General features: G+C 41.6%; 1 protein-coding gene and 1 long non-coding RNA gene across 2 annotated transcripts in view; one reads left to right on the forward strand and one right to left on the reverse strand.

The window, feature by feature from the left end:
* prlr.L (prolactin receptor L homeolog) overlaps positions 1 to 23,911 on the forward strand; it is a 37,266-nt gene that overhangs the window by 11,328 nt on the left and 2,027 nt on the right. The window contains 6 exon segments of the mRNA NM_001085616.1: positions 2,717 to 2,849; positions 8,191 to 8,360; positions 18,677 to 18,837; positions 19,437 to 19,578; positions 23,084 to 23,183; positions 23,637 to 23,706. Coding sequence (NP_001079085.1) covers positions 2,717 to 2,849; positions 8,191 to 8,360; positions 18,677 to 18,837; positions 19,437 to 19,578; positions 23,084 to 23,183; positions 23,637 to 23,706 — 776 coding nt within the window.
* LOC121395634 lies at positions 489 to 15,150 on the reverse strand. The gene is made up of 2 exons (XR_005962603.1): positions 14,862 to 15,150; positions 489 to 1,003 (listed from the first exon to the last, which is right to left on the reverse strand). It is a non-coding gene; the product is annotated as an uncharacterized LOC121395634 (long non-coding RNA).

Genomic DNA, 23,911 nt, shown 5'->3' on the forward strand with positions numbered 1-23,911 from the left:
CACCATCTCTCCCTACTATACCTACTATCTCACAGTCACACTCCCTTCCCAGAGACTATTATCCACTGTTACTATAGGCACCATCTCTCCCTACTATACCTGCTATCCCACAGTCACACTCCCTTCCCAGAGACTATTATCCCACTGTTACTATAGGCACCATCTCTCCCTACTATACCTGCTATCCCACAGTCACACTCCCTTCCCAGAGACTATTATCCACTGTTACTATAGACACCATCTCTCCCTACTATACCTGCTATCCCACAGTCACACTCCCTTCCCAGAGACTATTATCCACTGTTACTATAGGCACCATCTCTCCCTACTATACCTGCTATCCCACAGCCCCATTCCTAGGTGCTATTATCCCCAGTAAAGGCTGCTCAGGCGGAAGCTAAAGAACTTTAGGGACATGTGTTGTTTCCGACCAGCACCAAATATAGTCGAGCAGAGAAAAAAGACAGACAAAACCCTGTTGCACCACCTGAGGAGTTAATCTTTTAGAAATGATAAACCAAGCGTGACAGGGGGAACTGCAAACTAAATGCTATTATTTGCTACTTAATAAGCTGGTTGACCGTATTGGAACAATGACATTGACTCAGAACCTCTGATACTTCCTGGCTGTCTCACCTCACTCTTTTATAGATAATAATCCTCAGTAGGACGTAATCCCCTCAAGTTGATGCCCTGGCTAATGGTGAGGCTGCCCCTACTAGTCTCTTAAATATCCATTTAAGCAAATAAAATAGATTTGTTTTGCTTAGTCACTCATGGAAGTCTTTGAAAGCCTTGGACAAACTTGGGGACATAAAAATACTTTTTGGGTTGTGGATGTTCATTCTCTTTGCCGACTCAAGCAGCGATCCAATGCTCCGACAGGGTACATGGCGGCTATTAGGAGACAGGGGAAATATGGAAGAAGTAATTCTGTTACGTATTTCTGTTGTGATCGGAGGAATCAATGCAGCGAGTTTCATGTTAAACCCTGTGCCGTCCCCTGTAAAGGAATCATATTGGATTAGACTTGTCAGTTTCATGTTAATATTACACTAGGGCTGCTTTTAAAGGAGCATTTGTGTCCCATGAAACAAGTATTCTGGAGGGGCCCCATGTCTGAAGGCACACCCCATTAAGCACTCAATTGGTTTAACATGAAAGGACGTACGGGGACTTGGGAGGGGGGTACTGGATCTTTGAGAATCAATGGCAGCTGTGGAATGTGACAGTGATTTTGTTTTCCCCTTCACTGAGTAGTTGTAGCACATTCACAGAATATTTTTCATCTAAGCCAAGTTATTAACCCCCATCTCCCTGGGGTTAGTAGGCTGCAACTACAACCTACCGCCTTTCCCAGAAAAAACATGTACTGGATTTCCTATATTCATTATTGTCCTGTCGTATCAACTGACCCGCAATTTAAACTGGTTGTCAAACAAAATCTCGGGGGTTCTTGGATATATACTTAAAGGAAAACTATACCCCTAAAATAAACACTTAAAGGGATACTGTCATGGGAAAAATTTTTTTTTTTCAAAATGAATCAGTTAATAGTGCTGCTCCAGCAGAATTCTTTACTGAAATCCGTTTCTCAAAAGAGCAAACAGATTTTTTTATATTCAATTTTGACATCTGACATGGGGCTAGACATATTGTCAATTTCCCAGCTGCCCCAAGTCATGTGTGAGTACAGCCCCCTTCAAAATAATTGACTGCGTCTACTCCTGCGATCTACTGCGGCTGAATGGAAGAAAGAGCAACGCAGGGGAGTGCAGGTAAAAACGGCCGCGTGTAAGAGCCCTTAGGCTACACATTTAGGGGCAGATTTACCAAGGGTCGAAGTGAATTTGAGGGAATTTTTGAAGTAAAAAAATTCTAAATTCAAAGTAATTTTGGATACGTCGACCATCGAATAGGATACTACGACTTCGAATTTACTTTGACTTCGTTTTGAAGTAAAAATCGTTCAACTATTCGACCATTCGATAATCGAAAGACTGTCTCTTTAAAAAAACTTCGACTTCAATACTTTGCCAACTTAAACCTGCCGAATTGCTGTTTAGCCTATGGGGGACCTCATGTGTGTTTTGCTAAGGATTTTTTGGGGAAATCGTACGATTGTACGGTAAAATCGTTCGATTCAAAGTAATATCGGAGTATGATCATACTACGACTGGAATACGATCGTACGATGTATAAAATCCTTCGTATTCGAATGTCGGAGGATTCTATTTGATGGTCGAATTTCGAAGTTTTTCGAAATTCGACACTTGATAAATCTGCCCCTTATTGTTAGTTTTACATTTTATTATGTATCTTTCTATTCAGGCCTCCAGTCTCTTATTCAAATCAAAGCATTATTGCTATGGAGCCTAGCAACCAGATTGCTGAAATTGTAAACTGGAGAGCTGCTGAATAAAAAGCTAAATAACCACAAATAAATCATGAAAACCAATTGCAAATTGTCTCAAAATATCACTCATCATACTAAAAGTTATTTTAAAGGTGAACAGCCCCCTTTAAACCTTTTCCATCTTATCAACACCTGCTACGGTGCTTAGGGAGGCAATCAATAAATCAATATGGCAGCAGTCGTGCAACATATTCCTTCATAAATAAGTTACATCATAATGATGAGTTTTAAGTGCATGTTTATTTTCTTCTGCTGATAGTGAATGTATGTGCCAGTAATACTCAAAATTTAATCCTACAGCGCAGTCTCTACCTGGGAAACCCGTGATCGATAAATGCCGCTCTTACGAAAAAGTGACTTTTTCCTGCTGGTGGAAACCAGGCTCAGATGGAGGACTTCCGACCAACTACAGCCTCCTCTACAGAAAAGAAAAGTAAGGTCTTTGCCTATTTTTGGTCACATTTGTAAATGCTATCTGTGCAACTAGAGGATTCTGGGAGTGCAATGTCAGCTCAATTCTGCATTTTATGCTCATTTTAGCCCTGCAAATGTCTTTTTGTTCAATGTTTGAGAACAGTGGGATGAGTTTATTCTCTAAGTACGGCCATACATCTTTGACTTGTTCTTGGTCAAAACGAAAGGGGACTGCACTGGAAAAGGAACAGATTATGTAGCAGATAACAAATAAAACACCATTGTACTGGACAGGGCTGATATGTTATGTGCTACGTAACCTGTTTGTTTTCTCCTTTTTTACAGCTTGAATGGCTGCCCCCATGGCTACACAGCAGCTTGTTTATATAAACTATAGTAGTACTTATCTGTTATCTACTGTGTATCCTGTGCTTGAATGGCTGCCCCCATGGCTACACAGCAGCTTGTTTATATAAACTATAGTAGTACTTATCTGTTATCTACTGTGTATCCTGTGCTTGAATTGCCCCCATGGCTACACATCAGCTTGTTTCTATAAACTATAGTAGTACTTATCTGTTATCTACTGTGTATCCTGTGCTTGAATGGCTGCCTCCATGGATACACAGCAGCTTGTTTCTATAATCTATAGTAGTACTTATCTGTTATCTACTGTGTATCCTGTGCTTGAATGGCTGCCCCCATGGCTACACAGCAGCTTGTTTATATAAACTATAGTAGTACTTATCTGTTATCTACTGTGTATCCTGTGCTTGAATGGCTGCCCCCATGGCTACACAGCAGCTTGTTTATATAAACTATAGTAGTACTTATCTGTTATCTACTGTGTATCCTGTGCTTGAATTGCCCCCATGGCTACACATCAGCTTGTTTCTATAAACTATAGTAGTACTTATCTGTTATCTACTGTGTATCCTGTGCTTGAATGGCTGCCCCCATGGATACACAGCAGCTTGTTTCTATAATCTATAGTAGTACTTATCTGTTATCTACTGTGTATCCTGTGCTTGAATGGCTGCCCCCATGGCTACACAGCAGCTTGTTTATATAAACTATAGTAGTACTTATCTGTTATCTACTGTGTATCCTGTGCTTGAATGGCTGCCCCCATGGCTACACAGCAGCTTGTTTATATAAACTATAGTAGTACTTATCTGTTATCTACTGTGTATCCTGTGCTTGAATGGCTGCCCCCATGGCTACACAGCAGCTTGTTTATATAAACTATAGTAGTACTTATCTATCTACTGTGTATCCTGTGCTTGAATGGCTGCCCCCATGGCTACTCTACAGCTTGTTATATAAACTATAGTAGTACTTATCTGTTATCTACTGTGTATCCTGTGCTTGAATGGCTGCCCCCATGGCTACTCTACAGCTTTTTATATAAACTATAGTTGTCTTTCTGAAGCAAACACACAGCTTTCACCAGTGCATGCTCACAGTATATTACATGTTAATTACTTTAAAACGCTTTAATTTTTTTTGGTGTTACTGTTCCTTTAATAAACCAATGTATCTTCCATGTGGAATACAGACAAGGCATTTTATCACTGACAAAACTCAAAAATATAAACCCTATCGTTTGGTAATTCGAAACCAAAATCAAAGTTAAACTACAAAAACAATTGGAAAACCTAAAACAACGTATATATTAATGGAACCTGGCATATAGCTGGTAAATACAATCTAAAAATATATATTTCTAATATCATTGGACATTCCCTTAAAGGATAAGTATACCTTAAAAATAAGTGAATGTAAAATTAATGAGGGTGCTATTCTAAGCACTTTTGCTATGTACATTCATTATTTATTTTTAATTGCAAGATATTAAAGGATACATGTACTGTTAACATGAATGAATTTTGTTACAACAGCGCCACCTGCTGGTAATTTTCCCACCAGTCTGACCACCAAGTAGTCAAGGAAGTTATCAGGAGAAAGAACAGTGATCCCAGACTGTTGCATTTAATGAAGGGGGGCACAAATGATTGTAAAAAAAAAAAAATAATAAGGGGTGGAGTATCTAAAAATGAACCCCTTATTTTTTTGTTTTTTCATGTTTGTGACTGGAAAAAGGAAAACTGTTGGGGCACTGGGATGCACAGGATGAACCCAGGAAAAGTGGGAGATATACTTTAAAAGCTTGCTTCATGATTTCTGCATTTTTGTCTATTGCTAAACTGAGTTTTTAAATGCAATGTCGTATAATGTCTCTGGCTTGTAGCTATCTAGTATATGGCACTGTGTGTGACCCCATGCAGGATCCCTGGGGCAAGCAGCCACAAATCTCTAGTGCACTTGCCATATGAGCAGTCTGTTTCTGAGGCCAGGCTGACATGTAATGAATACGAATGGTTTATTTGCTGTAAGGAAAAACACTTCCCCTGCCAGTCCACCAGTATTTTCATTCCTGTCTCGGCTGGCAAGCCGGGGTCAGCGGGAAAGGGTTACTTATGAGTGTGCACACTGCTTGCTCCGGCACACATATATTTTACAGTCTGTAAATACGATAAAGTGCTGTTGTCAGTGAGTCAGGAAAAGCGAAGCAGGAAGAAACTATAGTACAGGTATGGGATACATTATCTGGAAACCCGTTATCCAGAAAGCTCCGAATTATGGCCATCTCCCATAGACTCCATTTTATCTAAATAGTCCAAAATTGTAAAAATTATTTTTCTCTGTAATAATAAAACCGTAGCTTGTACTTGAGCCAAACTAAGATATAATCAATCCTTATTGGAAGCAAAACCAGCCTATTGGGTTTATTTAATCTTTCCATGATTTTCTGGTAGTCTTAAAGGAACAGTAACACCAAAAACTGTAAGTGTTTTAAAGTAATGAAAATATCATGTACTGTTGCCCTGCACTGGTAAAACGATGTGTTTGCTTCAGAAACACTACTATAGTTCATGTAAACAAGCTGCTGTGGAGCAATGGCAGAAATTGAAAAAACAGCGATATGGGTCAGGTTAACTAATGGATAACAGATAAGACCATTAGACAGACAGAGCTTTTTTGCTATCTGCTGTGTAACTTGAGCTTTTTTTCCTTTAAATAGCTGTCACCATTGCTACACAGCAGCTTATTTATATAAACAATAGTAGTGTTTCTGAAGCAAACACATCAGTTTTACCAGTTCACGGCAACACTACATTATATTTTCATTACTTTAAAACACTTTTATTTTTTGACGTTACTGTTCCTTTAGGGTATAAAGATCCAAATTACAGAAAGATCCGTTATCAGGAAAACCCCAGGTCCCATGCATTCTGGAAAACATAACATTGCAGCTGAGGCTGAAAAAAGACACTTCAATTACGTTGAACCTTTTTTATCTAAATTAAACCTGTATAATCGGATTCAGAGACTTTGCCTCAGAGTGGAAACAAATTCTTCACTGTCTGAAGATCAACTTTCCGTTTTTTTTATTTCAGTAACCTTGTATTTTCTACCTTGTTGAAAAGGGACCCAACCCTTTCTGAGAAGCTATCTAATGTATCTCCCAGTACAAGTGCATCAGGTAGAGCAGTTTCAGTTCTGAGCAGAGGAAAAGCAGTGCAGTCATTGTGCTTATAGACAGTGGAGAAGAGCTTACAGTTCATATGAAAGATTTGCCTTCAAGGCAACTGCTGCAGTAGATAGAAGCTATTTCTGTACAATTGTAACCTTTGTCCGATTTATATCTAGTGTTTACTAGGGAAAAAAATGTCCTTTTTACTCATCCCTTCTAATTCTCTGAAACAGGAATGTGGCCCTGGACCCTTATCTTGTAAAGTCAATGTAAAACATGGCCACACATTAGTCTGACACAATATAAATCCAAAAGAAGATTATACTTGGTCAGTTATAAAGAGCAGATTGGTCTAAAACACAAGGTTATGCTGTAGGGACTCGTGTGTGCCCTCCATTGCCTTGAATTGGAATCACTTAGACCCCACAGTGCACTTGCAGGTCAGGCGATCATCAGTGGGAAACATTTCTGAGAAATAGTTACCTGACCCACAAGTGTATCAGCAGGTTCCAGACGATTAGCATTTAGTGAAATGAAGGGGGATTTCAAGTGTATTGCCACCCACCGCAACTGAGAAGCTATGGATTGGGCAACTGTGATATAAACTGTTAGGGGGATATTTATCAAAGGTCGAATTTTAGAGCTTCGTGAGGTTTTTTATACCTCGAATGAACTCACAACTGGAATGGTTTCTAATTTAATAAAAAACTTGAATGCAAAAAAACTCGAATCAGTGAATTCGGGGTTAACAACCCTAAAACTCGAATGAATCGAGTTTTCTGTGAAAAAAAACTTGAATCACTCAAAATTAGGGATGCACCGAGTCCACTATTTTGGATTCGGCCGAACCCCTGAATCCTTCGAGAAAGATTTGGCCGAATACCGAACCGAATCCGAATCCGAATTTGCATATGCAAATTAGGGGTGGGGAAAAATGTACTTCCTTGTGACAAAAAGTCACGTGATTTCCCTCCCCGCTCCTAATTTGCATATGCAAATTAGAATTCAGATTTGGTTCAGCCAGGTTTAAGGATTCGGCCGAATCCTGCTGAAAAATGCCGAATCCTGGCCGAATCCCGAACCAATCCTGGATACGGTGCATCCCTACTCAAAATTGAGTTTTCTAGCAAAACCCACCGAAAAAAATGAAGGCTATTAAAGGAAAAGGAGAGTCATTTGACACTTGAGTGTGCCAAATGTTAGGCACTCCCAAGCAATTGGATTCACCTGACACTCCGGGCCGGTGCTCCTATGAGCAGAAAACTGCACTGGCCCAAAGTTCTTCCAGCGAGCACCACGGAATGATCCTCCTCCTTGCTTCTTCCTTTAGCTCGCGGCTACACATGCGCAATAGAGCAACAAGTCAAAATTTACTGCACAGGTTCGGACTGGCGCAGTCGGGCCCCACCAGGTTCTGAACCTCGGGGGCCCCGTGCGCAAAAGCTTGTGCACGTGTGTGAATGGCAGACGCACTGCGTGAATGCCAGGCCCACCATGCGCATGAGCGAACCTTAGGCCCATTGTGCGCATACGCAATATAGAGCACCGGCAAAACTTTTTTCCGTTTGGGGGGGCCAATCTAGGACCAGGTCTGGGCCGGTGGGGGCCCACCGGGTTTTTTCCCTTTTTCCCGCCGGCCCAGTCCGACACTGCTACTGCACATGCGTCTGCCCCGGAAAAATTGACAAGTGAAGAAGCAAAAAGAGGATCGCTCTGTGGTCCTCACTGGAATAGTCCGGGCCAGTGCAGTTTTCTGCTGAGGGAGCTAGCAATGTGAAATATCTGTATAGTAACCCTGCTCTGTCCTTCTTGTTTTTTACAGTGACCCAAAGATTTATGAATGCCCGGACTACGTGACCTCCGGCCTAAACTCTTGCTTCTTTGACAAAGCGCACACCTCGTTTTGGATCTTTTATCACATCTATGTGAATGCTACCAATGCCCTGGGAAGCAATGTGTCTGACGAAGAGAGCGTGGATACAACTTACATAGGTGAGCTTGATTTAACTGTTGTGCAAGCTTTGCGGTCACGTGGATCTTATGTGTTTGCTTTGTACCGTGCAATTTCTGACATGGAAGATGCTTTTATCTCTAACCAGATGAAAACACCATAGATTAAGCCTAATGAGCCACAAAGTCCTCTTTCAGCTAAACATCCTTTATCATAAGCTTTTCAGCTCACAAGGTTGCCCTGTTCCTCTGCCGGCGCCAGGAAATCCCAGTCTCTCACGCTAGGCTTACGTTTGTCAAGGCTAAACTAGTCATGGTGAATATGTTTATATCCCAAATGATCCATCCCATCTCTTCTACAGTCCTGCTGCCCCTAAGGCAGTGATCACCATCCAGTGACTCTCGAGCAACATGCTGCTCACCAACCCATTGGATGTTTCTCCCAGTGGCCTCAAAGCAGGTGCTTATTTTTGAATTCCAGGCAAGTTATTGGTTGCATAAAAAACAGTTGCCCTGCCAAAAAGAATTTCCTGTAGACTCTCTCTCCACATAGGGACTACTAAATAGCCAATCACAGCCCTTATTTGGTACCCTCAGGAATGTTTTGCATGTTTGTGTTGCCCCCCAACTCTTTTTACATTTGAATGTGGCTCATGAGTACAAAAGGTTGGGGACCCATGTCCCCCGTTAACCTGCTTCATTTATATAAAAGAAATGCTTATTTCTGAAGCTGGACCCAGTATCAACATAGGGCTGCATTTGAAGCCCCTTTATTATGGTCTGTTTGAAGGGGAAGCAGGGCTGCCATCAGAAATCGCAGGGCCCTAAACATTAAAATCTTTTGGACCACCCTCACCCTCCCCACCCATCAGTACAAAGGCTACACAGGCACAAGTGCTATAACATTTAAGGCCCACCTACAAGTTAAAGAAAAAAAATTGGTGGCCACTACAAGTTATTAAAAAATTAGTGGCCAGGACTAGAGTCCTGCGCGGGTCCATTTTTTGGAACCTGCAATCCGCAACCTGGACCCAGAACCCTAATTCTTGCCCGCTTGGACCTCCAACCCGACCACAAGTACCTTATCCACAACCCAGACCCGTGACCCGCTGACCATCAAGAATCGGGAACTGCTGTCATTGTAAACCGGAAGTGACATCATCGGAAGTAGGCGTGATCAGAAAAAAGGAGTAAAAATCGATACAGAGAAGACCCGCAACCTGCAAACCCACAGAACCCCCGATCTGCATCAATACCCACACCCGAAACTTCTACCCGCAGGGTACCGCAGGTTTTTGCGGGTACCCCACCCGCTGCAGGACTCTAGCCAGGACCCCCCCTACAAGTTATAAAAAAATTAGTGATTGGGCCCCTACAAATTATTAAAAATAATAAAAATACAGTATAAAAAAAGTTAAATAATGGAAATTCCTGGCAACGCCCTACAAGTTATATAAAAAAACTGGTGGCAAGGTCCCCTATAAGTTTTATAAAATAAAAATTGGTGGCAAGGACCCGTACAAGTTATGTAGAAAAATGGTGACCAGGGCCCCTACAAGTTTATATTATATGAATATTATCTTTTAGGCAGTGCTATTCTAAGACAAGTTGCATTTTGTTTGGAATATATATATATTTCTTCTGAGACTGTTGCTCTGATTTACCAAGTAGAGGCATTGACATGGTCTCAAGAGACTTCTCCTGCCACCTGTCTACTTCATATCACTGCGTCTCTATTCCCACTCTCACTTCATTCCTGTCGAATGTTTGTCCTTGTAAATATGACGGCGAGAATATCAAGGGAAAGTAAAGTACCTGCTTATTGATAGATGGATTTACAGAAGGGAAATGACCGAACAAATATTGACTCTGCTTGGCGGCAGGGCCGGACTGGGAGTAAAAAGCAGCCCTGGCAAAAAAAAATCAAAGCAGCCCACACAGAAATGCGTGCTGGTCTTTTATTTAAACACGAGCATATTTTAAATATATATATATATATATATATAGTCATAAATAAATACAAAAGGAGTACATTTTAGTTTCTAATAATGCATCCTATAAGATACATACCAATTTTAAAATTTATGTTTGCTTATCATTTACAGTAGGGGGTACATTATCCCTTATAATACATGAGTGATACTCAGAGTTCCCTGTATAACTCAGCCTGCAGCCTTGTGCCTTTATATGGTCACAGAACAACCCCTCAGTGACTTCTAATATCCTTATCATTTACAGTAGGGGGTACATTATCCCTTATAATACATGAGTGATACTCAGAGTTCCCTGTATAACTCAGCCTGCAGCCTTGTGTCTTTATATGGTCACAGAACAACCCCTCAGTGACTTCTAATATCCTTATCATTTACAGTAGGGGGTACATTATTCCTTATAATACATGAGTGATACTCAGAGTTCCTTGTATAACTCAGCCTGCAGCCTTGTGCCTTTATATGGTCACAGAACAACCCCTCAGTGACTTCTAATATCCTTATCATTTACAGTAGGGGGTACATTATTCCTTATAATACATGAGTGATACTCAGAGTTCCCTGTATAACTCAGCCTGCAGCCTTGTGCCTTTATATGGTCACAGAACAACCCCTCAGTGACTTCTAATATCCTTATCATTTACAGTAGGGGTACATTATCCCTTATAATACATGAGTGATACTCAGAGTTCCCTGTATAACTCAGCCTGCAGCCTTGTTCCTTTATATGGTCACAGAACAACCCCTCAGTGACTTCTAATATCCTTATCATTTACAGTAGGGGGTACATTATCCCTTATAATACATGAGTGATACTCAGAGTTCCCTGTATAACTCAGCCTGCAGCCTTGTGTCTTTATATGGTCACAGAACAACCCCTCAGTGACTTCTAATATCCTTATCATTTACAGTAGGGGGTACATTATTCCTTATAATACATGAGTGATACTCAGAGTTCCTTGTATAACTCAGCCTGCAGCCTTGTGCCTTTATATGGTCACAGAACAACCCCTCAGTGACTTCTAATATCCTTATCATTTACAGTAGGGGGTACATTATTCCTTATAATACATGAGTGATACTCAGAGTTCCCTGTATAACTCAGCCTGCAGCCTTGTGCCTTTATATGGTCACAGAACAACCCCTCAGTGACTTCTAATATCCTTATCATTTACAGTAGGGGTACATTATCCCTTATAATACATGAGTGATACTCAGAGTTCCCTGTATAACTCAGCCTGCAGCCTTGTGCCTTTATATGGTCACAGAACAACCCCTCAGTGACTTCTAATATCCTTATCATTTACAGTAGGGGGTACATTATCCCTTATAATACATGAGTGATACTCAGAGTTCCCTGTATAACTCAGCCTGCAGCCTTGTGTCTTTATATGGTCACAGAACAACCCCTCAGTGACTTCTAATATCCTTATCATTTACAGTAGGGGGTACATTATTCCTTATAATACATGAGTGATACTCAGAGTTCCTTGTATAACTCAGCCTGCAGCCTTGTGCCTTTATATGGTCAAAGAACAACCCCTCAGTGACTTCTAATATCCTTATCATTTACAGTAGGGGGTACATTATTCCTTATAATACATGAGTGATACTCAGAGTTCCCTGTATAACTCAGCCTGCAGCCTTGTGCCTTTATATGGTCACAGAACAACCCCTCAGTGACTTCTAATATCCTTATCATTTACAGTAGGGGGTACATTATTCCTTATAATACATGAGTGATACTCAGAGTTCCTTGTATAACTCAGCCTGCAGCCTTGTGCCTTTATATGGTCACAGAACAACCCCTCAGTGACTTCTAATATCCTTATCATTTACAGTAGGGGGTACATTATTCCTTATAATACATGAGTGATACTCAGAGTTCCCTGTATAACTCAGCCTGCAGCCTTGTGCCTTTATATGGTCACAGAACCCCTCCGTGACTTCTAATATCCTTATAATTTACATTAGTGTATACATTATCCCTTATAATACATGAGTGATACTCAGAGTTCCCTGTATAACTCAACCTGCAGCCTTGTGCCTTTATATGGTCACAGAACCCCTCAGTGACTTCAAATATCCTTATCATTTACAGTAGGGGGTACATTATCCCTTATAATACATGAGTGATACTCAGAGTTCCCTGTATAACTCAGCCTGCAGCCTTGTGCCTTTATATGGTCACAGAACCCCTCCGTGACTTCTAATATCCTTATCATTTACAGTAGGGGGTACATTATCCCTTATAATACATGAGTGATACTCAGAGTTCCCTGTATAACTCAGCCTGCAGCCTTGTGCCTTTATATGGTCACAGAACAACCCCTCAGTGACTTCTAATATCCTTATCATTTACAGTAGGGGGTACATTATCCCTTATAATACATGAGTGATACTCAGAGTTCCCTGTATAACTCAGCCGGCAGCAGTTCTAAAGGTATGCAAGTGCAGCACCGCAGGGCCGGTCTTATCAAGTGTGGGGCTATTTTGGTGTGGAACCCTTTTGGTGGGGCTATTTTGGTCGGGACTCCAGTGCCTGTCTCTGCTTCTCTCCTGCTAACTGTTGCTGTAACCCTGCCTTTTAGTGATGTTGCGGGCCGACCCGAGGCCCACGGAACCCGTGGGTCGGGCGGGTTCAGGCCGACCCCTGGACAAAATGTGCTGGTCGCGGGAGGGTGTGGGTTGAGCTCTTCTGCTGCTCTCCCAGCCGACCAAGTACTGCCGGCTTCTGGCTTCCGGCTTCCCCTATTCTGTTGTCTCCCGCGATCCCCCTATAACTGTAGGAATGCCGCCTTAGGCCCGGGCCTTTGTGGCTTTGCCACAAACCTGAGCAAATAACAGCTCTCTGGGGAAAATGCTTCTTTAAAGGAGAACTAACCCCTAAAAAATGCCATATTTTATATACTGGACTTCTGACACCAGCCTACAGTTTCAGCTTGTCAATAGCAGCAATGATGCAGGACTTCAAACTTGTCACAGGGGGTCACCATCTTGGAAAGTGTCTGTGACACTCACATGCTCAGTGGGCTCTGAGCAGCTGTTGAGAAGCTAAACTTAGAGGTTGTCACAAATTATCAAGCAGAAAATTAGGTTGGCCTGTTATATAAGATGATTATTTAATTCTGATGCTAATTGCACTGGTTTCTGTGCAGTTCTGTAGTATTTATCTTTATTAATTACTAATCCGTCTAATATTGTGACATTGATAGTCTATATGTACTGTATGTTGTGAGGGGGTCACTAAGCTCAGTAAGTGACAGCAGCACAGAGCATGTGCAGTGAATCAGCAGAAAAGAAGTTGGGGAGCTACTGGGGCATCTTTGGAGACACAGATCTTTACTGGGGTGTGGTTGCCTTGGGCCGGTACAGAAGCCCAAAACATAATGTACAACATTTCTAGCCAACGTCTTTAGTTAAGCTTTAGTTCTCCTTTAAACCATGCCAATTGGGATCCACCTGGCCAAACTCTCACTTCATCTGTTTCTATTGATTCCTGGCCCAGAAGACAAATTGTCAGGAAGCTGTGCACAAAAGGAATATAGGGCCTTCCAGCTAAATACCATGATTTTCCCATGAATGTAGACACAAAAATAAACATTTTTCTTAACTCCACAAGACACATGAATAGAACATTACTTCATTTTCCAGAGCAGAACATACACACTCTCACCTTCCCTGTCTCTTTCCTCAGCAGGGCCCCTTTAGTAAACTCCTCATCTCCATGACCCCAGAGCCTACCTTCTGGTGGATGCAAGATGACAGCTCTTACTGTTAAAACGTATGATGCCACAGCCAAGCTCTGCAGAGGGAGCCCACACTGTCATAGGGCCACGGGAGGGAATAGGCTGGTGGCATGGGGCAGGGTCAAACAGTGTGGGAAGATTCTCTGTAGAGTGTGACCTGTGCCTGTGTTGGTGTATTTGTGTTAAAATGCCTAGATACATAGCATGAATTATAGAACCACCATAAAGCTTAATGGATTTCTGTTAATGTCCCATAATAAAAAGTATACTTATTCATTAACTGTCAGATTCTGTTTACGTCAATATTTGTGTTTGGTTTGGGATTATAGGGTAACCATTAAAACCTGGCAATTTACTGTGTTGTTTGTGCGTAAACATACAGTTTTATTTCTCCAGTTGTTATGTTAATGTTTATGTGTCAGCCTCCCCAGGCATCCTATAAATAAATAGCCTGGTGCTCAGTCAGGGGGACCAGCACCCCTCTGATAGATAACCTCTGCAGGACGATAATATATTAAAGGGAGCTCCCCTGTGTTTCATTGTGTCATCTGCAACATATTTGGGGTATCCCTTGATTAGGTATAAAGACGCAACCCTGACACATTTTTGAAACTTAGTACTGTATTAGGCAGGCCAGCTGTACTCCTGGGCCCCTGCTATCTCTAATGCAATACCCTGTTTATATAACTTGAGCAAGTAAGGGGGTTTATTCAAATATCAAAGGCCTTTCCCTGTTAAGTGACCCCCCATTATGTATAGTACAAAACATTTACTATAAGGAACACTAAGATTTAGAGACCCACCGAAATTTGCAAGAGGTAGATGATTTGGTAGTCTTCCACGGTATATTTAAGCTGCGTCTCATTGCAGTGGAGCAGTAGTTACTGTAGGTTTTGCTGTGCCTGGATGCTTTTGGGAGCATTGCGTTCAGGCTCAGCACAGGCAGGCCAGCAATCAGCATAAAAAATATAATCCGCACCTCTCCAGTAGTGTGCTGCAGCTGTCTGTGCTGATGCAGGAGCGCAGAGACAGGGGACTGACATGCCCTGCTGAAGGCCCTGTTCATCCGGCTTCCACTGTGAACGGCAGCAACAGCAGCAACAGCAGCAGCAGAGAACGAGAGAAGTGGGAGGGGCGGAGCCACAGTGGGAGCTAGGACGGAGGAGCGGTCCTAGAGCCCTCCAGATGCATTGAAAGGAAAGTAAATTCTAATTAGTATTATTTCTGAGGAGCGGCCCACTTAAGCAAAATATAGAGCGGCCCCTAGGGCAAATGCCCGACCCCACAGATTGCCAGTCCGGGCCTGCTTGGCGGTACTGGAGTAGTGTTTGCTTTTTCCCTCAACTGTGATGTGTCTGAAAATTCCATACTTGGAAAAAATGACAGGTTATAAATTAACCATTAAGCCCATGTCAGTGTTTAACCACAAGTACATGTAGCTCATAGCACAAATCCTGCTGAGTAATGGCAGAGGGGAAACATTTGCAGTAATATAAGAAATGTCACCAGGTCTAGTAACCCGTAGCAACTAATCATTAGGGAAGATTCCCCTTTTTGAAAGCATATTTTGTTTGGTTGAATTACTAGACTAGATGCATGCACTCACAACCATGGTCAAACCTCAGATAGCTAAAAATGAATTGAGATACTGGCCAAGAGCTTGCAATCTTTAGATTAACTAGGGGCTGGAGTTTAACTATTCACAAATTTACAAACAGGAGTAGCGGTGCCAAGTTGATATGTTAGTCTGTTCTCCAGGCTGCTCCTAATTTTGTTCACTGACCGATTAGAGGATATCGGCAAATTGAATCATTATCTCTTATTTGTTCTGCAAGTTTAAAAATCACATCAGAGGGGCCCAACAGTCAGATCAACATAACTTGCTCCTGTCCAGAGGTGGCCAAATCAGTCAAATATCTGCTTGTGATCTTACCTGTGTATCACCAGCTTAGGACATACAGTTTATATTCTTCATGGCATGATGATAATTGCTGTACTTAAAGGAGACATATAGGATGAATGAAAAAATGTTGTCGCCAATTATAATTAAAATATGGTGTCGCTTTTACATGCTTCTAAAAATGAATATTATCTTTAAAAATGGCCCCTTTTATTGGAGCTCCCAATAGATGTTCACTGGTCCCTGTTTCGAATGAGTAGTGGGCGTGTCCTAACGGTCCCTGCCAGAAGCACAGTAGGAGGGGGACAGCCAATCAAAGCCCTGCAGTCACACAAGCAAAGATATGTTTCAGTTCCCTATCAGGTCCTGCTAGCTGCTGATTGGTTCTTGTCCTACAGTGCAGTGAGCTGAGTGCCACTCCCCTACACAGCCTCGGAATTCAGGGAACAGGAAGTGGAAGAGAGGCTGAAATATTCAATAAACCAGCCTGAAGCGCAATTCTTCTATATCTAAATAAGTATAACGCACTGGTACATTTACACGAAATGTTTCCTTTAAAGGGATACTGTCATGGGAAAAAAAAATTTTTCAAAATGAATCAGTTAATAGTGTTGTTCCAGCAGAATTCTGCACTGAAATTCATTTCTCAAAAGAGCAAATAGATTTTTTTATATTTAATTTTAAAATCTGACATGGGGCTAGGCATTTTGTCAATTTCCCAGCTGCCCCAAGTCATGTGACGTGTGCCTGCACTTCAGGAGAGAAATGCTTTCTGGCAGGCTGCTGTTTTCCCTTCTCAATGTAACTGAATGTGTCTCAGTGGGACATGGGTTTTTACTATTGAGTGCTGTTCTTAGATCTACCAGGCAGCTGTTATCTTGTGTTAGGGAGCTGTTATCTGGTTACCTTCCCATTGTTCTTTTGTTTGGCTGCTGGGGGGGAAAAGGGAGGGGGGTGATATCACTCTAACTTGCAGTACAGCAGTAAATAGTGATTGAAGTTTATCAGAGCACAAGTCACATGACTTGGGGCAGCTGGGAAATTGACAATATGTCTAGCCACATGTCAGATTTCAAAATTGAATGTAAAAAAATCTGTTTGCTATTTTGAGAAATGGATTTCAGTAAAGAATTATGCTGGAGCAGCACTATTAACTGATTCATTTTGAAAAAAAAAATGTTTCCCCATGACAGTATCCCTTTAAGGATTGATCACCCCAAGACAGCTGGAGAGACAAGGGTATTTACTTACAAGCTGTACAAGGTAGAATTTCACAGATTTATTCCCATAACATCAACTCTGTTCCACATAAAGCCCATGGGGATACATATTGCCATGTGTCCAGCCCTGGGAATGGAAAGAGGTTGCTTGCAATGACCCAAAATATTTCCATAGAACTCTAGTACATGATGTTTATTGTAAACTCAAATTTACTGTCCAACTGGTGGTTCCGTGTTCTGATGCCTGGGCCCCTTATCTCCCTGAGGGACTTGTTCTGCATAAAACATTTTTACTAAGATCCGGCCTATAAATGTGAATTTCTAACAGCATGGCAAATGGACAAATGTCAATGAACCAAATTTTTTTGACGAGTTACAATTACTACGTTTTTGAATTTTTGTTAATTGTAATCACTAGGTACCCATACTCAAAGAAAAAGAAGAAGAAGAAATTTATGTTAAATTACATCTTAGGCTCCCCTCTGTGATTATAATCACTAACCTCAAACCTGGAACTTTTCTTTGCTTGGGGTACCGGTACTTATGTAGTAAGTTTGCCTCCTATCCCAAGTGGCAGCCCTTGGCTCTGTCCATGCACAGTAGAGTAAAATCATAATTTAGATGGTAGAAGTCAATACTTTACTGCATGTGTGCAAAGACCGGGGCTGCTGCAAGGGATAGCTGGAATAAGAAATAAGAGGGCAAATTCACTAAAATAGTACCCAAGAGTGAAGACGAGTGCCAGACCGGGAGTTTAGTGATTATAATTAGTGATGGGTGAATATGAACTTTTTCGCTTGGCTTAAAAACTGCAAAAATTCCCGAAATGCATTCGATGGGCGACAACATTCTTTTGACGCACTACAAAGAGCAACATTTTTTTTCACCCATTGGAGTCTATCAGCGTCATTGTCGCAGCGAAACTTGTGAACAATTTCACTCATCTCTATTTATAATCATCAGCGAGGGGTGCCGAACAATTTGGCACTGCCCAGTGATTAAACCTTTCCTTGTCGTTTTACGCCCATGTGGGCAGGCCTGGACTGGGAGTCAAAATAGGCCCTGCCAATCCAAGTATACAGAGGCCCAAACAGCCCCCTACCAGCCCAAATAGCCCCCTACCAGCCCACTATATGGTAACTTTCTATGGAACCATACAGCAGCCCCTCTGGCATATGCCAGAACCCACAGATTGCCAGTCCAGGCCTGCATGTGGGTGGGACTTTGCTGAAATTGCCATAAATATTTTGGTTTGTTGAACCACTAGTTGTACTGTTTGCACCAGCTACACCGACATAGTGCTAAGTAGTTGTTTTGAGGAGATCACTGGGTGCCTGGTGCACTAGTACAGATTTGATGCCATAGCACAAGTCACCACCTTGAAAATATTCCTGACACAAAGCACAAAGTATGGCAGTTTTGTATACATAATAATCACATGAAGAATAGAACCGGGGAATGAGAAACTAAACCGCATTCTTTCCTTTTTTGTTTCCAGTTCAGCCATACCCTCCTACAAATGTGTCGCTTGCTGTTGAAAGTGGACACCATGACCTGTTATTGAAGTGGCTTCCACCTGCCATGGTTGATGTGCAATCAGGATGGTTAACCCTCAAGTACGAAGTGAGATATAAAGAAGAGAAAGAGCAGGAATGGGAGGTGAGGGCAATAGCACTTTATGATATGAAATGTTGTCCTCCTGTGGCTCTTGAGAACAAGTTTCTTCATCATCATTTATTTATATAGCACTGTCAAGATACGTTTCTTAGAATCTTCCTGAGGCTCCTGGAAGTATTTTGTTCACAACAGCTAAACTGCCACACAGATTCACGTATACCATGGCTGGTTCTTACACAGAATATCTACTTGTCCTTGATATGTAGGGCTGGCATTACCCCAAAATAGTGAGGGCATCAGTTTTTCTGCATGCAAAGTATTTCTCCGCTGCACATTGACATGTATACCTTTAAAAAGAAGCTACTATACAAACAACAGCTCTCTGTTGTTGTTTTTCCAAATGTGGTTTTGTAGATCATTTGAGGGATGTTACTATCAGGAACCCAAAACTGTAATCTCCTTCATTTGAGCAATGTCTTAGCTTTGTGCATGCCCCGTGTGATATTACACAATAAACTGTACCCTCATGCTTCATTGTGCATTCAAGGAAACATAAACTGACATTATAACATCAATAATAAAAATGCAGACATGGGATTTTCTTGCACTTACAACATATCTTGTTTCTGCTTGTCTTTTAGGCACATTTAGTTGGCAATCAGTTAAAACTCAAGCTGTTTGGTTTAACTCCAGGAGGGAACTATGTTGTCCAAGTCCGATGCAAACCAGATTCAGGGCATTGGAGTGAATGGAGCACAGAAAGTTATATACAGATCCCTGGTGGTATGTATCATTTCAAATAATACGGAGCAATATCTCAGCTGCCGACCTATGTTTGACATTTAGTTGTAGGGGGTTTGTGTGTGTAAAGGTTAGATATCCTTCCACTCTCTAGCCATTTTCCCATCTTGGTTGCTTTTCAGATAGCTGCCGGGTATTGGTGGAACGGGGTTATCCAACCTTGTTTGTTTGAAGCAACATTGCCCAATCTTCCAGCTGTTCTTCCATGTTGTTTTATGGTTATTGTTCTTTTATAGCAAGGTTAGGTAATTTTGAGACCTGCAACTGCTCTCCCAGTTGTTGGTCAGAAGCAAGGTAAGAGCCTCCACCACCATGTACTCTATAGATATTTCCCTGGCCTGCTTGTGCCTAAACTGGAGTTAATCCCCAATTGTAGTGTTGAACATGCCTGTCTCAGATGAAGAGTGAAATTCATTCAGTGACACAGCAAGAAAGGGGTCAGTTAGACTACTCTTGGGGGTAGATTTATCAAGGGTCGAAGTGAATTCGAGGGAATTTTCGAAGGAAAAAAAATTTGAAATTCAAAGTAATTTTTTGGATACTTCGACCATCGAATAGGATACTACTACTTCGTATTCGATTCGAAGTAAAATAGTTCAAATAATCGACCATTCAATAATCGAAGTACTGTCTCTTTAAAAAAACTTCGACTTCAATACTTTGCTAAATTAAACCTGCCGAAGTGCTACGTTAGTCTATGGGAACCTTCTACAGTTTTTTGAAGTCGAAGTAAAATTGTTCGATCGTACGATAAAATCGTTCGATTCGAAAGATTTAATTGTTCGATCGAACGATTTTACTTCGACCGCAGAATATCCAAATTCGATGAAAAAAGTTTGAATTCGATATTAGAATTCGAAGTATTTCAATGCGATGGTCGAATTTCGAAGTATTTTTTACGTTGAAATTCGACCCTTGATAAATCTGCCCCTTAAAATCAATTTGGAAAATTATTCTCCTTGTGTTTAAAGTATAAAATGTCATACAGAGGCCTGTGCATTTAGCCAGTGCATTTATCCTTCGGCCTCGTGTTTTTATATAGTTATCCTTATAATTTACAAGAGGGGGTACTTTATTCACTATATAACCTTTATGCAGTAGAAAATAAAGATAACATTTTTGGTTTCTTGGTGCTGTACCTCTACTGCTTCATAGTAAGATATCCAGAGGATATTCAAATTCGTTCCTATGTCTTCTCTGTCTGTTTGGAAGTTGTTTATTGCTCAAAGTTAAAAAACCCAAAACCTATTTCACATGGTAACCACAGAAAGCAATGTTTTAAATTATTAGAATTTAAGTGTGATCACAAATTATCTGTGAAATCACAGGCGTTTAAGCATTGCAGTTGGTTTCAGATTGCATAAAGGAAACAAAAGCTGGTGTTGTCTTTCTTTAAGATGCGTATAAAATGTTTACAACTCATGTATTAAGAAGGGTGTTGCTCAGCAATCTGTTAAAAGAAACACATCTACCTTGTTCACTATATCTCTCTAGGGTGTGAAAGGCAGTAGATACCTGTATTACAGCATTCCAGATGAGTAGGGATTAGGCTTCAGGCAGCTCCCATGATCATGGCATATTCTTTAATGCAAATGCTGATGAGAGTTATACAGATGGAGCAGACCTGATGTATCTGATGTGCTGAAAACACACAGCATATTGTTTATTTGCTTAGTACTTTGTAACATAGTTTTAAAAAAAAAGACACTTGTCCATCGAGTTCAACCTTTTATGTCTTAAGGTGGCCATACACAGGGAGATCCGCTTGTTTGGCAACTTCGCCAGATGAGGGGATCTCTCTGCTATATGCCCATATTGAGGTGGGCGATATCGGGCTGATCGGTCGGATCACGGGACTGCATCAGCAAACAGATGTGGACGCGTTCCAACAGGATTTTTTACCCTGCCCGATCGACATCTGGACGACTTTCTGCCAGATATCAATCGGGAAAGCCCGACGGAGGGCCCCACACACAGGCCAATAAGCTGCCGACTCGGCCTTAAAGGAGAAGGAAAGTGTTCTTGCACTTGGGGGCCAAATCTTAGCATTTAGTTGCCTGAAACCCCCGGCCAGTGCTCCTGGAGAAGGAAAGTCATCTTGCAGTTGGGGTGCCAAATGTTAGGCATCCCCAAGTGATGGTATTGACTTACCTGAAACCCTGGGCCAGTGCTCCTATCAGCAGAAAATTTCACCGGCCCGGGGTTCTTCCAGCGAGCACCATGGAGACATACTCTTTCTTTGCGCGGCTGCACATGCGCAGTTGAGCGAAAAGTCGAACTTTAAATAAAAAGTCGACTATTTCGTTTTACTGCCCATGCGTCTGCCCCAGGAATATGAAGAAAGAAGAAGCCGGAAGAGGATCGCTCCGTGGTGCTCACTGGTATAACCCCGGGCCGGTGCAGTTTTCTGCTGATAGGAGCACTGGCCCAGGGTTTCAGGTAAGTAAATACAATCACTTGGGGGTGCCTAACATTTGGCACCCCAAGTGCAAGATGACTTTCCTTCTCCTTTAAGTGAAACCTGCCAATCTGATCCAGAGGAAAGCAAATAAAACCTGTCTGTAGCCTCTCCAATTTGCTTCAGAGGGGGGGGGGATTATTTCTTTCTGATTCCAAGCTTACAATCGGACCAGTCCCTGTATCAGTTTTGTTCTAATCTATTTCAGCAACACTGTATTTCCTCATATGCTAAAAATGGCATCGGAACCTTCTTTCAACTAATCTAATGTTTCTGCCAGTACAACCAATTCAGGTTGATAATTCCTCAATTTAACTTCACTGTAAAAAAAACCCTTTACAAATATTAAGATGGAACCTCCTTTCATCTAATATGAATGAATTCCTTTGTGTCAGTTGGAAGAATTTACTAGTAAATAAAAGTGTCAGCTAGTTGATTGAACAACCCCAACTTAGCCAGTATTTCTTCATAACTGAAACTTTCCGTACCCTTTAACAGCCCTTATTTTGACTCTGTCTCTGATTCAATAATACCTGTTTGAGCACTGGAGACCATATTCTAGATGGGGCCTAACCATTACTTTGTAAAGTGGAAAAAGACCCTCTTCTCCCACAAATCTATGTCCCTTATAACACAGCTCAGAACCTTGTTGCCCATGCATCTGCTGATTGGCATTGCTTGTTACTTGTAAGTTTATTATCTACAAGAACCACAAGGTGTGAAGGGTGACCCTATATGCAGTGAAAGTTATAAGTTATGGCTTCTTACAGGTGCGTAACAATGGGGAAATAGATCCTAAGGTAGTTGGGGCACCGGTATATAGGGGCCAAGAAAAGTCATGCCCCAGAAGGAATTGGAGGTTCCCCAAAATTTTAACATGGGTTGAGTTTCACTGCTGGTTGTTTGTGCCAGATGTCTATCTTGCCCTGCTCTATTTAATGTCTAATCAAGACTCACAAAATATCCTTCTATGTGCTAATCATTGCACTGACACAAAATAAGTTTGTATCCCTCCATCTGTTTGTACAGGGGGAAAGAAAACTGACTTGACACTGTGGATATCAATTGGTGCATTATCAGCTGTGATTTGCTTGACAATGATCTGGACTATGGCATTAAAAAGATGCAGGTAAATTGAGAGTTTCTATATGGTAACCCATCTCTTGTGTATAGTGCCTGACCCTACAATACTAAAATCAGAAACGTTTTGGATCTACAGTCTGCTTTGGGCACAGACACGCCACCGTCTTTTCTAAAATGTACATCTCTTCTCTAAACCAACATACCATATCTATCAAACCAATCACGGCACATGACTTCCACCAGATTATTGAGACATTACCCAGTGTCTTGGAACTGGCTTTTCTAATGGAATAGCCTGGGTGACAGAACATGGCATGTTTCCATGCAGTGGAATTGCAGAGTGTTACCCACCAACCTCTGCTTCATAAATACTTTAATTCCCTTGCACTGCAGCTCTCCCTCTTTAACTTGGGGTTATATTTTTTATTTAATGATCTCCTTCCTCCCTCTGCTGCAACGGACTTCTTTTAAATATATTTGTTTTCTTTGATTCATCTAGTTTGATGTCTTGTATATTGCCACCTGTGCCTGGACCAAAAATTATGGGATTTGACACTCAGCTCCTGAAGGTAACTGTTTATTTTTGCAAAATGCTCTATTTAACTTCTACCAATCCCACCTTAGTTATTCATGTATAAGACACTTATTCAGCGCCGGATTTCTTTGCGGGCCGCCCCTAGGCCGCGCGGTCCGACCAGACGGCCGCACGGTCCTAGCGCCCACCTACACATCCCCTTCCCAGCGCGCCGGCGCAGCTGGTGTAATTGAATGGGG

Source organism: Xenopus laevis, chromosome 1L, assembly GCF_017654675.1.
Source record: "Xenopus laevis strain J_2021 chromosome 1L, Xenopus_laevis_v10.1, whole genome shotgun sequence".
NCBI classification, from domain to species: domain Eukaryota; kingdom Metazoa; phylum Chordata; class Amphibia; order Anura; family Pipidae; genus Xenopus; species Xenopus laevis.